The 16,693-nt window shown below is 32.4% G+C and overlaps 1 protein-coding gene across 4 annotated transcripts in view; it reads right to left on the reverse strand.

Moving 5' to 3' along the window:
* The window catches only part of LOC112684159 (eye-specific diacylglycerol kinase), a 156,913-nt gene that overhangs the window by 97,436 nt on the left and 42,784 nt on the right, over window positions 1-16,693 (reverse strand). For all 4 annotated transcript variants that reach the window (XM_025555530.1, XM_025555538.1, XM_025555517.1 and 1 more), the window contains one exon: window positions 15,140-15,757. In XM_025555530.1, the coding sequence (XP_025411315.1) occupies window positions 15,140-15,757 (618 nt within the window). The remainder of the gene's footprint in view (window positions 1-15,139; window positions 15,758-16,693) is intronic.

Consider the following 16,693-nt stretch of genomic DNA (forward strand, 5'->3'; position numbering starts at 1 on the left):
TATGTGTTTTTAAATACAGTTATACAGTATGTTATATATATTTTATATGGTTATTACCTCTTATTTCTGATTGGATTAACGTTTTTGCATTACATTTTTTCTATGTTCAACAGCATTAATAATAAACAATTTTTAATGTACATGCTAAAATACGTTAGTTTAATACATATTTTGAATAAGCCATTGGAATTAGTACCATCATCTGTTAATGCATTATGCACAATGTTACATTATAGATTAGGTAGAATGGAAGGAAGAACATTAGGTACAATTAAAACAGATAATTACATTATTCACAGAATCATTAAATAGTGCTTGGCAATAAGTTATAATATATTATAAATGTACTAAAATCTAATTTTATTACTTTTCTCTATGTATCAAATACATTACAACTACTGCTGGTTTTATTTTACGACCATTAGTAATATTTAGTTATTCACCAAAAGAGAGTGCAGCATTTGTGCTACAATATTAATCCAGTTAAATGTTCACGCTTGAGAATAATATAAAGAAAATATTGATGCAACGTTTTAATCGTTGTCTTTATTAGTGACACGTGATATTGTAGTAAAAATTTTAATCACATATTTTCTCCTGTTCTTGACAATTATTTTAAATTAGCTGAAAATATGTCTATCACATAAATTACTAATATATACAAATAATATATTATACATATATTATTAATATATTTATCACAAAAATTACTTATGACGTGATATTGGATCAGTGATTTGCCGATAATTTTTGAATTTCAAAATATTTGAAAAAATTGTAATCAGTTAAAATTATCGTAGGTACATTCATTTACATGAATAATATTTTTTCTAAAAATTCTGAACGATATTAATATTTCAGTGGAGTACTAGTATAATAGCCCTTTAATATTGATTGTTCACTAAATTTGAATAATATTACTGCAATACGATCATGAAAATCATGATTTTACCCAAAAAAAAAGGCCATGGGGGATACATCCTTTATATCACCCTCCGTGAGAACGCCCATGGGTACAATACATAACATGAAACATTTGAAACTAATACGAGTAATTCATAAACTAACGATAATATGAGCTTTTTCAATTTATATTTTATAGGATAAAGGCAGACATAACATTTATTTCTGAAATTTTGGAGGAGCCTCAAACATCCTATAAATACGCCCTTGTATGTTTGTGTTTACTTATCTGTGCAGGTACTGCAGTGCCTATAGATAAAGTAAGAGAGAGAGAGATATAAAATGAATGGTGAGTGAGTGAATGAGAGAGATAGACAGAACAATCTGTGACTCATTGCTTCGGTCACTTGGTCACGAACGACGTGTGAAATAGTTGGAAGCCGTTAATATTTCTCAATCAAAAATGTCGTGGTGACAATGCGAAGTGCGGTTTTCATTTTTCATTATACGTACTTAAGAATTCCAAGTATATAATGTCAGCGATCCGGAGCCCTATTGTCGGCTTCGTTTTAGAATAAATTAATACATTAATTTAATACATCTTTAATCGAATCAAATTGCGTTTTGAGTGTTGATTGCAAATATATATATATATATATATATATAAATTAATCCTTTGAAATTTGTTTTATTTTTATTATATTATATTATGTCTAACACAAGGCGTATACAAAGCTGTATTTCAGGGGTTGCCTACAATACTTTTTGGCCTTATCTTAACAAAACGTGTAAGTATATTTAATAGATAATAATGTATAAATAATTAAATATAAATAACTTTTCCTTGAATCTCGTATTATCAGATGATTTCAATTATTTATGATTTGTAGTGTTATAGTCAATTGTAATTGTTATATTATCATAATAAATTTTTTGTATGAAAATTTAGTTTTATTTTTCTACATTAAATATTATTTTTTTTACCAAATATTTTAGAATTAATTACTTTTAATTTGAGAAACATCAGTTAAAATATGGATCCCTTACTCTTAGTCTTAAATGTTAAGGCCGCATCTACAAAATTTCGGAGTGTGTCCAGATACAACCGGTACCTTCTGTGCACATGCCTATGATCTAACACGATTTAGTTGACTGGGCTCACGCGTAACCGGATAGTAATAAATTTTATAATGTAAGACGGACTCTAAGATGAAGCAATAATTAATATGGTGTAGCTAAAATGGATCCTTAATGCAAAATTCACCAAAATTCACTTGTGTTAACAATTTATTTATTCATCTGAATTTTTCGCATATTTATATATTATTAACTGTTAATAATTAAAATTCAAAAATAATATAGTTTTACAAAATTAAATGAACTTATACATTATACATTCAATCGAATTTTCCCTTACCAATGGCTCAATTCCATCCTCGCTTTATTTAAAGGCAACATGGTTTATATTTAGCTTATCGAATTTCAATCGTTCGATGTTATTTCTGGTATTTACACCACACGTTTACGGTAGAGTCAGTAAAGTATAGCATAGGACATGGACAGTAATAGCTACGGCACTAAAGCAGTACCATGTATCCCAAAAATATTTAAATATTTCATCATTATACATTAGATTAAATAACGGCTTAATAGTATTTACTTTGCGTCCAAATATTCCTATTTGTATTTTTCGTGATGATAATAATTAAACAACTAATTTTATACGTCACTATTTACAGTTTTATTTAAATTATTAACTAACTATATCCATCAAATGCCATTCGATATTAGTCAAAACGTTTTAAATTGTTGTGAAGGTTCGTATTTTAAAAATATTTATGAAATTATATTGTCCAAAAATACATCTCATACACATTTCCGAAATATTTGGTGAGATATTTTTACTGCAGCCAAGGAAATGTATAAAATGAAAACATACTTAATTAGATTTAAATAAATAAGAGAGGTAAATATTTTGGAAAGGGTATATAGCATATTATAATAATAAGTTCTGAGTATACAGTTCTGTAACTAGAGGTTGGCGAAATAAGGCGATTGCCAAAGGCACAGTAAAGCAACGAGGCGTATTTAAGTTAAATTAATTTTTTATATATATAAAATAAGCGCCAAAATAAAATTCGCCACGGGCGCCACGGAGGATAGTAACGACACTGGGAATACATGATTTCAACTATAGCAACAACAGAGTATCAAACGAAATTAAAACTCGTCTGTTTACGTTTTATGAGATAAAATGATAAATTATACTCCGTGACGGTAACTCGAAAATTATTTATAAATGTTTAAAAATTTTTGTAAAGACGGGTTTCAAGAAAATTAGATAGTGAAATTAAATTGAAACAATTAATGTAAATATGAAACCAAATGTTTCGATTTCCCAAAACGATCTGCATGAAAAAAATAATAAATACAGTCGACTAACGACAAGAATCGGGTTACAACGTTTTATGTAACACACACATTTATATACGTATAATATAAGGTCTTTCATAAAAACATAACGCACGATGTAATTTTTCGATCCTGAGGCAGTGGTAATATGCGTCACGAGGATGATATGATAAAAATCATAAGACACAGTCGTCGGGTGCTATTTATTATTTATTTTTTTGCCAAAACCGTCATAAATGTAATAATGCGTACGCTGTGTGTCATATTTTTCCAGAAAAACATTTTTTTTTGCGCTAAAGCTTTTTTAGTCTAAAAAAAATTGAGGTACAACGCATAATAATGATAATGAACGCAATATCAATAACAACAACGACGACGACAACGAAGAAGAAATATTATAATAACGAGCGGATTGTGAACGCTGTCGCGCGCGTCGTGTCATAACCGTAGTGGAGGCGTTTCGAAAGGACCGCGCGTTTGGCACGATCGACCAAAATGTCTATTTCTCGACCGATCGCGCAATGAGAGGACCGTGTGACCGGATTCATGTCCGGGCAGAAGTAAAGCGTGGGCTGAATATTTGCGGGGGCTACACGTACACACAAGGACACACATACACAGTGGCGCACACTCATTCAAACCGACATGGGTCGAACATATTATATTAATACTGACTACCCATACACATTACCCATAAACATTAGCAAAGCAACTCCAATAAAGATAACTTTGGAGCTTAAGGTAGTGGAACTTAGCTCTTTAGGCATAAGCCTAGATCCAATCAAGTTTCACGTTGAAATAACATTTAGAAAATTGCAAATATTTTTAACCACCCAATTTGACCTAGAATTAGACCCCCTTTGTTCCATGAAGTATGCGCCACTGCACACACACACACACACACACACACACGCTGTTTTCTCCTGGTAAATCTGACTATTCCGCAGTGGTAGATGGAGTGGGAATGGAACTTTGATTAACTATAAAATGGGATTATGTATTTTCGATTTTTCAACGGTCGATCCGTGTAAACAACAAACGACGGAACCTAAAAATCCTCAACGTGACAACCTACCTATAGGTACGTTTCAACAAAACACGTATATGTAAACATCACCACCGAACCGAACCGCCCTTGGTTTTGTTTCACGCACGCATGCTCTCGTATGCAAACCATTCTGTGAATGTATTATTATCTACCCGGCCGATTCACACTGTGTGCACGAACATCACGATTTATAAGTTTTATTTTTAGATCCCATCTGCATATTATTATAATAGCATGACGTCCAGTCAATAATAGTATAGTACGATATCAATCAACGTCCGAACGATCTATATATATTTTCGAAAAACAATAGTTATACATTCAGTGCTGGTTTAAGGGGGGGGGGGACAAAGGCGGTGGTTACTCCGGTGGAAATTTTATAACGACGAAACGAAAGTTTTAAATTTCTCTAATGTATCATAATTTTTAAGAAGAATTATTAATCATTGAAAATTGTGTAAAACAAATAATAATAGTTATATTAGACCGCCTACCGCAAAATTATCAGGTGCGTTTATCATATTATTAGTACGACCATATTATTATGGCGCACGGAATTTTCTATTTTCGTTCATATTATCGTATTATTTTTCAGTATAAATTGTATAGAATATGTTTACAGTAGTAAAAACACTGATAAATAATCGTGTTTATTGTATATCTGTAGTTTTAACCATCAGATTATTTAATTTGATGTTTATATGTTCCATTAAATGTAATATTAAATTATTAACGATTTATTTGTACATTACCAAGCATTTTTTTTTTTTTATTCTATCGTCTATTCGCCTTTCGAGTCTCGTATACAGTAGTCATAGTCTCGTCGATTGTTAAGTCGTATTGAATGAAAAACATACGGGCTTAATATTTCCTAACAGCAGTTAGAATCGATTAATATGCATGGAAAGAGCATTACGTGCTGAAAGGTGCTGATTATTTATACTAAATACAAATAGTTTTATTATATTAAAACTACCGATGTTAATATATGCATATAGTAATAAATCAATTAAAAAATGTTAACGTTGTCTTTTTTTATATAATTGTTTTTATGATAGGTACAACGGTACAATGGGTTTGTAAAGAGCGTCATTTTAAATCTGCATCCAGGCGGCATATTCGTTAACACGGCAAAGTGTACATTACTTTCGCGGTTTGTTTGTTTTTCGTTAAGCGAAATAATTGCGACTTCTAAATCCGGTGTTTGGCGGGATCACAGTAGCGTCCGTCCGTGCGCAGGTTGACGTAATGGGCGAATGTAAGTTCCCACACGAGATATGGCAGGTAAAAATTATCCCTGGGTATGCATACGTAAGTTCCCACACGAAAAAAAATTATACCGAACACAAACTTTCTTTCCACTTTATTCAGACTTAGCACTGACAAATTAAATGTAGTTGGTGTGGTTAAAATTTGTTTTGTTTCCATATAATATATAATAAAAATTAATAATACAACGTGTATGTATGGTCCACATATTATTTTTATAGGTATAAAATAATAATAATAGAAAAAATCAAATTTTATTTGGTTTATTGTGAAAGCTCAAACACTTTACATAGTCATACTGTGTAATTATTTTTAAGTTATAATCTAATATTTTATTATTGATAAAGTTTTGTTTTTCTTCTTTTTTTTACTTATTTTTTGATTTCTACTGAAATCTGATGATCTTATCTTTATATATGAATTAGTTTGAAACATTTTTAAAACTTCTATTATTTTGAATATATTAGAAAGATAATGATAAAAATTTGAATTGGATTCAGAATGGAAACTTTTACAAGCGTTTGTAGTAAGGCTTGTATCAGAACTAGCACTAGCCCAAATACTAGGGGGAAATTACTCGTATCTTCGATGTAATTAGTCACTAAATAATCGCAAAATTCATTTATTTTATTATTTTCTGATTTTTCAACCATGAAACTATCTATCTATAAACTATATTAACTATATTAAACTATAACTATCTATAAAACAATCTCCAACTTCCATTGGATTAAAAATCGGTAAACCAAATGTATGAACCAACCACTTTCCTAATTCATCATTTGAAAAATTAAATCCTTGTGCAAATTCTAAGCCTTGAATTTTACGGTGCCAAGCTTAGCTCAAATGGAAACGACATCCCCATATTTGTGCTGTCGGAAATATAATATTTATTGCTTGGTGGATTGATATCTCAAAGTCTAAAACAAATTTAATTGGATTTATTCCAACTGCGTTAATTTTTTTTAATAATTTAATATATGTTTTCAATGTTTTATCCGGTAAAAAGCAAAACATTAATGGAATATAAATATTATTTTTTAATCCATGAACTGTATATAATTGAGTGACATTTTTATCACAATAATTAAAAAGTGCCATGTAAATTATTTCCAGTTTTTTCATAAATTCAATATTAGTATCACATAAAAATATAATAATCTCATTTAAATTGTAATTTTCAAAAATAACATTTTCACCTATATTTGTTTTTACATTAATTGAACTCAAAATATTATGAGCTTCTTTTCTTGAATTTGGTATTTTAGGATAACAACTGACTCTAGCATTTTGTATATTTCTAGAAATTAGCTTTATATCAGATATTAACAAATTACCTTCATTTTTATGTTATGTAAGTTCTCGTCTGATAATTTTTGATGGTTTTTCAACAACGCCGTCTACTGCTTTTCTTTTACAAGAATTACTTATTTTTACCGATTTAAAGCAGTTTCTTCCTCATGGGCATGTACAAAACACGTATTTTTATTTTTAACTAATTGTTCACTATCGGTGTAACATTTAGTACGACACTTATTGTTTATACACATCCACGTACATATATTTGTTGTAGCGGTGTGTTTCTTATACAATTTATAATTGTTATGGACTAAAAGAATTTTTCCTTTTTCACTAAACATGTAAGAAATAATTACCTCCATTTTTATAAACTGAAAATGTTTTATGTAAACTGTTTAAATGTTAACTCTGTTAGTAATGGATGAGTACTGCAATCAATAAAATGAATTGTCCATACTATATGCCAATATGTAATAAATATAATTCTAGATAGAATGTAATGCATTAAATTTTATCGCCACGTGGGAAAATACCTACATATTGAAATATTTTTCGTTGAGCTTCAAATAAATTATTAATTGACGGATAATTTACCTTCGATTTTGTTTCTTAACTAAACATAAAAATAATAACACAGTACGACTATATTATGAAGTATTTCATCAAATAAAATTTAATTTTTTCTATTATTATTTATTTTATACCATACCTAATATATGAACTAGATTAAATTAAAAAGAAGCTTGTGTTCGGTATAATTTTTTTTCGTGTGGGAACTTACGTACGGGTGTATACTTTTTTCGTGAGGGAACTTACCTATGTACTCGCTTACCTGCTATGTTTCGTGTGAGAACTTACTAAACCCCGACGTAATATATTACGTTGTCATGAAACCATCCCGTCGTGCATCGCGCGTGGCATTTGTCTTTTACACGGGCGAAATCGTCAACGAGCCCATTTAAAGCTTTGACCACCATACAGATGGCCTTATACCGTGTACAAAACGTTAATATTTTCAACGAGAGGGACAAATTATATTTCCATATTTTTATTGATTCATAGTACATTGTGATCGAATCAAAAATTTAAAATACTCCCTCGATAATGCTCGATAGTTTATTTGAAGCTTTTGAAAATCGAATAACTTAACTAACTTACCAAATGTTCATTAACAACGAAATTAGGTAAGCATCAATGGTTTTCACAAAACGTGATGACCTACTGCGTTCAGAACGTAATCGGGACCAAAAAATCATCCGAACAATAGCGCTGTCTCGACCGGCCGGAAGTATGCACTGAGTTGAATCATGTTTCTTTGAAAATTATGGACGGCCAAGAACTTAACAAAGTAACAGATATCCGTTCGTCTCCTAAAAGTGACCGAATCGAAGTATTTATTCATTTTCCGGACGGTCGAAAGAATTAAATAAAAAAAAAAAATCCAAAGATTTGGATATTTTAATCGTTTCGTTTTCAACCAGGACACAATTATTGGTGGTGAAGATACGTGTACGCGTTCGAAAGACATTTTACGTGCACTCGGATATCGAAGGTTCGCAACCGCGTCGGTTTTCTTTTCCCTTCAGCCGCTCGGCGCCGGTAGATAACGAACGTTTTCGGTTCCGCGCCAACGGCTACGCTGCCGACGGGTGGGGGGAGGCGGAAAGGGGGGAGGATACGTGGGCCGCGACGGCGCGTGTGCTGCTGTTCGGAAAACGACGCGACGGGTATTATTGTTTTCGAGTCGACGGTTACGCGATTTCCACGACCAGCGCACGTTTCCTTCCGGACCCCCCCCCCCTTCCATCCCGTCGCCGTGTTGTGTTCGAGCGCGATAACTTGACCCCGGAACACGTTGCCGCAACACAATAGGCACATCTTCCGAGCGATTCGGCCGAACGCGATCGATAATCGTCTGCACGCACCGCGTTCGCGGGTGCCGGCGCGCCCCAACGCACGCACGTGCTACGCACCGGGAACGCCGTTATCGTCCGCGACGCACGTGACTCTCGATCCATAAACGTTTCACCCCGTGCCACGGTACGTGGTCTGCGCGTAGGTGCGCGCAACGCAATACACCTGTACCACGTGTCGCGCCGGTCGGTGCCCACCGACCGGCGACCGTGGAAAATCGCGCGACACGCGCGAAACTTCAAAACGTGCCATTGTGTATTTTTTTTTCGTCCGCGTAAAAATATCGTACAACCGTTCGATATTGTTTCGAACGGCTGAGGGCGACGGTGATGTTTTCGTAAATAAAATGTACAACGTCGGACCCCGTTGTAATTTTCAACGCGAAGTACAAGTTTTTCATTTACGCGCTCTCGCAGGAATCGCACCCCCGGGGCGTAGGCACCTCTCGCCCATCTTCTGCCCCATTGCTACGGCCCTGCACGTACTGCATTGCGTTACGCCTATTGCACGACGGTGGATCGCCTTTTCCGCTACGCCGTGTAACTGCGGACGACCCAGTAAATTACGCGATGGACCATAAATTCTACACTTAAACACTTAACACGTGTACGGTACACGTACATTATGGTACCGAACGAGACGATTGGGAAACGAACAATAGATAAAACAATAAATAAAAAGTGACGTCAGTGCTGTAGCCAGCGGGTACGCCTGGTAGGTTCGGGTTTACCAACTTTTTCACGAAACACGTCTGTCATAGAGTTTATATATATGTCATGCGATTTTATTTAGATTTAAATTTGTACACGTAAGAAATTATACGAGTTATGGGTAATTATTATTGATAACTTTTTTGAATTTCAGGAATTCTTTTATACATTATTGAAGTCTGGGTAGTATTTTTATTCATTTACATTTACACTCATAGGTAACAGAAATAATATCGTAATTCAATATTGCTATACAGTATAACCTCTATTGTCCAATTGTTATTTCGTTTCAGTTCGTGTACCCGAACGTTCTTTTATACGAACCTCAATTCGTAATATATCGTTTGAAATCGTATGAAAACCATTTCTTCTCTAAAAAAAAACAAAGTGAGAACTAAGAAAGTGACGACAGCAGTTGCGACGAAAGTGAGATACACTAACGGAGGCATATGCTAAGTTTGATACTGGCTTAGAGTAGTTAGAGACATAGAATGAATGTTGTCTAATAAAATTACTTCTATTAAAACGTTTGCAAAATTTAGATGTGCAAAAGCGTGTAGCAGCTATTCGTTTAACAAAAAATGATCAAATTGTCAAAAAATATTAATAATACATTATAATAAGTCTATAATATTTAATAATAAATATAATAAGTCAATCATATGTAATAATAATTTTGTGTTCATTGTAATAATATTTTTTTTTTAATTTCTATTATCTGAATTTTCACCTATTCGAACTATGCGTGGTGACAATCAATTCAGATTTCTACTGTATTTATAAAGATAAATATTACTCCATAAAACGTGCTATGTTGGAGTCCCCTCAAATAAATACTGTTAATAATAAAATCAATTATGTAAGTAATACAAGTAATAGTATTCGATACCACGAGTTATCTTAATCGTTCAATTACATGATAGTGATATTGAGAGAACCTATGTAGGTAGGTAAACCTACCAATCTAGTATTTGTTTTGACTTTGGAATGTGCACATCGATATACTCAGTGGCGCAGTTACAGGGACAGGAGTGTAAGGGGTTTCCATCCCTCCAAATTTTTTTTTAATGATATTTATTTATTATTTATTAATAATTACATACTATAGTAAAATTATATTTTTATTTTACTGTAATTAGGTATATATTAAAAATTGAGTAAAAAAATAATTTTCATATCATAAAATACGGGACATAATAATAATACCATTATAAATGTAATATTATTATATAGGATCTCGTATTAAGATATACTAAGAATATTATGAATTAAATCTTAAACAATCCTCCCTCGAGAAAAATATTGTATTTACGCCACTTGATATACTTGTAAATTATGCCGAAACAAAAATTATTGGAATCGAATCGTGTACGGATTTATGTTTCGGAATTTAGCTCTAACGTCTTTTCTACCGATAGTGAGTGTTGTATTGTAAAGTCTATGAATTAAAAGTTTCAGCGGATAAATAATTTACAATTCAGCCACATGTTACGAGTGATAAATATTTGTGGTGTTCAAAAGACAAACGACTTCTTTGATATAACCACTATATTCTTCTGTATTTGGAAATTCTAATTTTAGAGGAGTGTAGTGAATCCAACTATGCTATATAGCTCAGAGTGTTGGATGGTTGACAGAATAGAACAAAGTATGAGTGTTGCGGAAATTAGAATACTTAAATGAATGGAGTAATAAGAAAAAATAGAATAGGGAACGAATATGTGAGAGGTAGTATTGGTGTAGCGTTGGTAGGGGACAAGATGAAAGAAAATAGACTGAGATAGTTTGGGCATGTGATGAGGTGAGAGGAAAAAAAGCAGTAAGAGTGATTATAAAAATGATCGTTGAAGGGAAAAGGGGGAAGGGAATATCTAAAAGGAGATGGTTGGATACGATTAAGAATAATATGAGAGCTATTGGTATTTATGAAGGGGATGTAGAAAATCGAGGGGAAAGGAGGTTTCGGACAAGAATGGCTAACCCCAAATGGTTTGGAGAAAAACGAAGGGGAAAGAGAAGAAGAAAGTATTTTTTTATTTTATTCATTTCAGATAATTTCAAATATTCAACACTAATACCTAGTAAAATCATAAGAATTCTTCATTAAAATGTTTTTTTTTTTTAAAAGTTTTTCATAATATTATAATTTAAACAATTCTGTAAGAAATAGCAATTAATAATAAATATTTATTATCTACATATTTTTATATTTTAAGATAATTTTTCATTTTTTTTTTTTTTTTAGGATGTTTAGGTCATTTAAATACTAGCACTACTTATGACGGAACGTCAGTAATTTCGGGAGCTTTTTTTAACGTTCAAACAAAAATAAGGGCATTAGCATAAAATCCTTGTCCATGTATTCATTGCCATGCTCATAGGTTAAACCTATTTGTAGTTGATGTAGCAACAAATATTTAAGAAGTAGGTGAAATAATTGGTTTATTAAAAGCTATTTATGCGTTTCAATCGGTATCTCTACACTTCGCCATTAAAAGCCGTAACATTGTGAAACAAGATGGATTTTAAAACGCAGAGGTATAATTTTTTTTTTTAAAAATTTTAATGATATTTTAAAAGTTCTTAATGCATTTAAAGAAAGTCCTAAAAAACAAGAATCTGCTGAGGCAAAGGATTTGGTACTACAGTTCATCAAGTTTGAATATATTATAATAATTTTTTGTTTAAATGAAATTTTAAAAATCATTCATTGCTTATTACTTAACTTGCAATCAACTACTATAGATATAAAACAATACACATTGTTATTTGATGTAACAAAGCAACAAATTTCAGATCTACGTAATGATAAAAAATATTTTCTTCTATATGAACAATCATTAGTTATTGCTCAAAGTTCTAAAATACCTACAATGTTAAATGAGAATTTTTCATTGTTGAATAATTCACGACAAAATGCAAGATGCACTATGACGGATTACTATGTAACTATTAATAATGATAAAAGAAGAGTTTATTCATCCATATAATTAAAAATAGAATAAAAAAGAATATTTTATAATATTTTAGACGTAATATGTTTCGAAATGAACCAGAATTTTAATAAAAATGATAATATATACACAACTTTAGAAGCGGTAGACCAAACTTTAAAAACATTTTTAGATGATAAAATAATTTGCCATTATTTTGAAACATTTTCAACATATTGATTCAATTAATTTATTATTAAATTAAATTTCAATGTCAAAATCTTATTTTCTTTTGGTTCTGATCTTTTTGAATTTGCAACAAGAAGTAAATTAATTTAAAATTGGATTTGAATAATTAATAAAAATTGAACATGTTTTGGTAGTTTCAGTATCCAATGCCTCAGCAGAAAGGAGTTTTTTTACAATGAAATGAATAAAACGTATTTTAGATCAAGATGACTAGCCGCAGATTTAATAATTTAATATTGCTGTCAATCGACAGAGAAGTTGGACGTTCATGGATAATCCATCTGACGTAATTAACGAATTTGCTTAAATAAAAAAAAAGAAAATTAGAATTTTCTCTACAGAAATAATTTAATTTGTAAAGTTATCTTTTTTATTTATAACTTTTTTTTTATTTTGTAGTTCTGTTATTGATATGATTATATATTATGATATAAGTTTTAAAAGTAACGTTTTTGTTTTATAATTAAATTACATTTTAATCGATATTATTTTGTACAATTCAAAGTATTAATTACATAAATAATATGATATTCTGTTTATTTTTTAATTTATTAACAATATTTTAACATTCAAAATATTTATTGGTATTTGGTGACTTTTTTCGTAAAAATATCGGGCCGATCCAGAAAAAAACGTCTAGCTATGTCACTGAGCGACGCACATAATTCACGAGTACAATAAGAATATACGTAGTACACATGACGTTGAATCAACAGGTTGGAATTATAAGGTTGGATTAACGGTGGAATCGCGGTATCGATAAATCACGACTGACGTTTAGTAATATTTAAAAGTAATTTCCAATTATACCAGATGCAAATACCATTATGGTTATTTGTGTAATTTTACATTCTACACACAAAACGCCCCCATGTGTTTCAATGCTGGACGAGCACGCGCTTTGCAGAACAGTAATAATGGCCAATGATGGATATTTAATGCTTAAACTCAACATTATTCTATCTATACTCGTATATACTATTTCATCTGTTGATCATTTAATAAATTATGCATTTCATCGGCACAGTGTTTGTATGAAATTCATATTTAATTAATCCATAATAATGTATTTATAACATTATAAGTGTGTACTATTTTTTTTAAATATATTTTGAAGTACGGTTATTATTATTCATTCAAATATAACACTGAGTTTATAATTAATTTAGAGTTAAAACTCAAAAACTATACAACGTACCGTTTTTGTTCACTCATGATGATTAAAAACGATTTACGAAGCACGACGTTTCATAAATTACGTCCACAAAAGTAAAAAGCGTAATATATACATTTCAAATAAACTCGTTTCACCTTTCAACGAGTATAAAAAGTACATTTTATACTGCGGCACTGGTAGAATACTATTGTTTTCCATCAATATTTTCTATATATGTTGCATGTAGTTTAATTTAAAATATAAATATGCATGTATTATAGGTACTATTTAAAGAATAATATTTCCACAGGAGGATTTAACTACGAAATAAATCTTCATTTTTAATTATCACTGCGTAGTGAGTATATTTACTTAAACTTGAATGACATTTTATTTTTTAAAAATTTAAATCAACTGGATTAAAGTTATTAAAAAAATAGAAAAATTATGTGTATCGTATATACAATTATGTTTTATAAAACATTAGTTGTGTTGCTCAGGGTCGGCGCTAGCAAATATTAATAGGGAGGAGTAAGTTATAAATATAAAAATTTGATGACCACTTTTTAAAAGAAAATTCTACAATACCAATACTACTTAATTTATTAATGATTGTTGACCATATGAATAGATCATTCATAAGTGGAAGGGTATTGTACCTCCTTCCAAAAAAAACTACCCCTAATACCGGCCCTAATGATGCGGGATAGATAGGAATGAAACGATGGACAGTAGATGAGAATTATGAATGTACCAGATAATAAAGAGAATGCTAAAATTAATTTATATGAAGACTAGAAAATTATTGGCGTCAGACGTAGGTTGTAAAATCGCAAAAAAAATTATAAAATAGAAAACAAATTGGTTGGCTGTGTACATAAAAATAACTATAATAATTATAATAATTGATAATAACAATGTATAAATAAATAGTTTATATCTACGTAGAAATAAATAAATAGATAAATACGCGACCTGAAGTATTACTATACGTGTTATGTACGACCGGTTTCGAATTAAAAATTAAACATCAGTAATGCACAAAATCTTATTGATGATTTTATTAATCGTGACTTATATGATTTAATGTTTTAATGAATTTAATGAATTCGAATAAAACTCTAGTCCACGCATTTATTCATTTTTCTATAAAAACTATTTATTTATACATTAATTTGCGAGTGTTAACCATGTACTAATTATTTGGTTTGTAACGTAGTGGTCATGTTATCATAATTATGCTCACCCCTTATCAGGCGGCACTTTGTGTGCAGGCATGGCGGACGGCGGAGACGTCTGATTGTTGGTGGACAGCGCCTTATACCTGGCCTGCTGATCGGTGGGCAAGACGATGTCCACGGATCGAGACCTGAGATTGTTGGCCGGTTGACCGCTGTTGGGGTCAAGCAGCTGCGTGGGCGATACGGGCATCACTTCTTCCGGTTTGCCGGCAGGCGTGGGTTTGTTTATGAAGCACGAGTCCATGCTGGCGGCCCGGTCGCGCTTCAGGTCCGGTACCGTGAGGAACAGGTCACGCACGACCGCCGGGTCCATGATGTCGTTGACTGCGAACGCCTCCTGCCGCTCCAGTTTAGGTGACGTGATCGACCGCCGTCGGTTGCCCTGCAGGTACTCGTCCGGCGGCGTCAGCTCCAACGTTAGCGGGCTTTTGACGGCCGCCTCGTCCGACTCCACCGAAGACGTGGACGACAACGATGGCGTGGCAATCATAAGTCCGTTTAGCGTGGCCACGACCGGTGCGTGATGGAGCACGTCCGGCTCAACGGTGACGGTGATCTGACATGCGCGGTCGTCCTCGTCCTCCATGTCCTCGCTGGCCGACGTCGACGTGAATGACCTTTGGCTGAACCAGCCGACACAACAAAACGGGATCGCGATCAGTCATCGTTGTCGTCGTTCCTCTAGAGCAAGTCGTTTTTCAGTGGTCGGGTTTGGGCGTGGGGAGACGGTTTCAGTAGGAATGCGACCCGGAGGCGCTCCTCCGAAGAATCATTGATTTTTGCCGAGAATTTCAATCACTAACTTTAGTTCGGAATTTTTGCACTTCATTCGTGGGACATCAAAGAAAATATATGTACGACCACGTGCGTTATTGTATTCGAGATACCGAAATTAACAGAAATACGAATTCAGATGAAATAACTAAGGACGCCAAAGGAATATTAAATTGTATTCGTAATATTCTGTACATCAACAATAAAATAACGTAGGTTCTAGGGCACACATTTTTCTATACGTCATGATGTTTATCACGTAATATCTGCACAATAAATGGTGTCATACGTGTAATATTTCTACAATGAATACAAATGATTATGTACGAATGAGAAAAGAAAACTTAAAACGAGTGCGTATCCTTGACAAACGACCGCCGTATAATTTTATTACCAATCGTGTGATAAAGGAAAAGCAGCACCAACAACTGTGCAGAGGTACCACTATTGACGTCGTCAAATGAGGTATTCGAATAACTACGCAGTTGAAAATTTAATATTTAATAATAATATTATAATCACGAGTAAAGAAATTAATTTAATGAGAATACGAGAAAAACGTTTTTATTATACCGACGCTGAATTATCTGCCGTGGTAATACTATACGGAATTGTTATGAACATCACGTCTTCTTCAATAATATAGAAACCACGACAGTACGACGAATGGAAATCGCTGGAAATATCAACGGCAATATACACGTAAATATATTTTTATGTAGAATATCATGTCGACGCGGGTCGGTTTGTCATCGTGCCCTGGCTGTTTCGGTATTCAGATAGCA

This window comes from Sipha flava, unplaced genomic scaffold, assembly GCF_003268045.1.
Source record: "Sipha flava isolate LNK unplaced genomic scaffold, YSA_version1 104_pilon_pilon, whole genome shotgun sequence".
In the NCBI taxonomy this organism is placed as follows: Eukaryota; Metazoa; Arthropoda; class Insecta; order Hemiptera; family Aphididae; genus Sipha; species Sipha flava.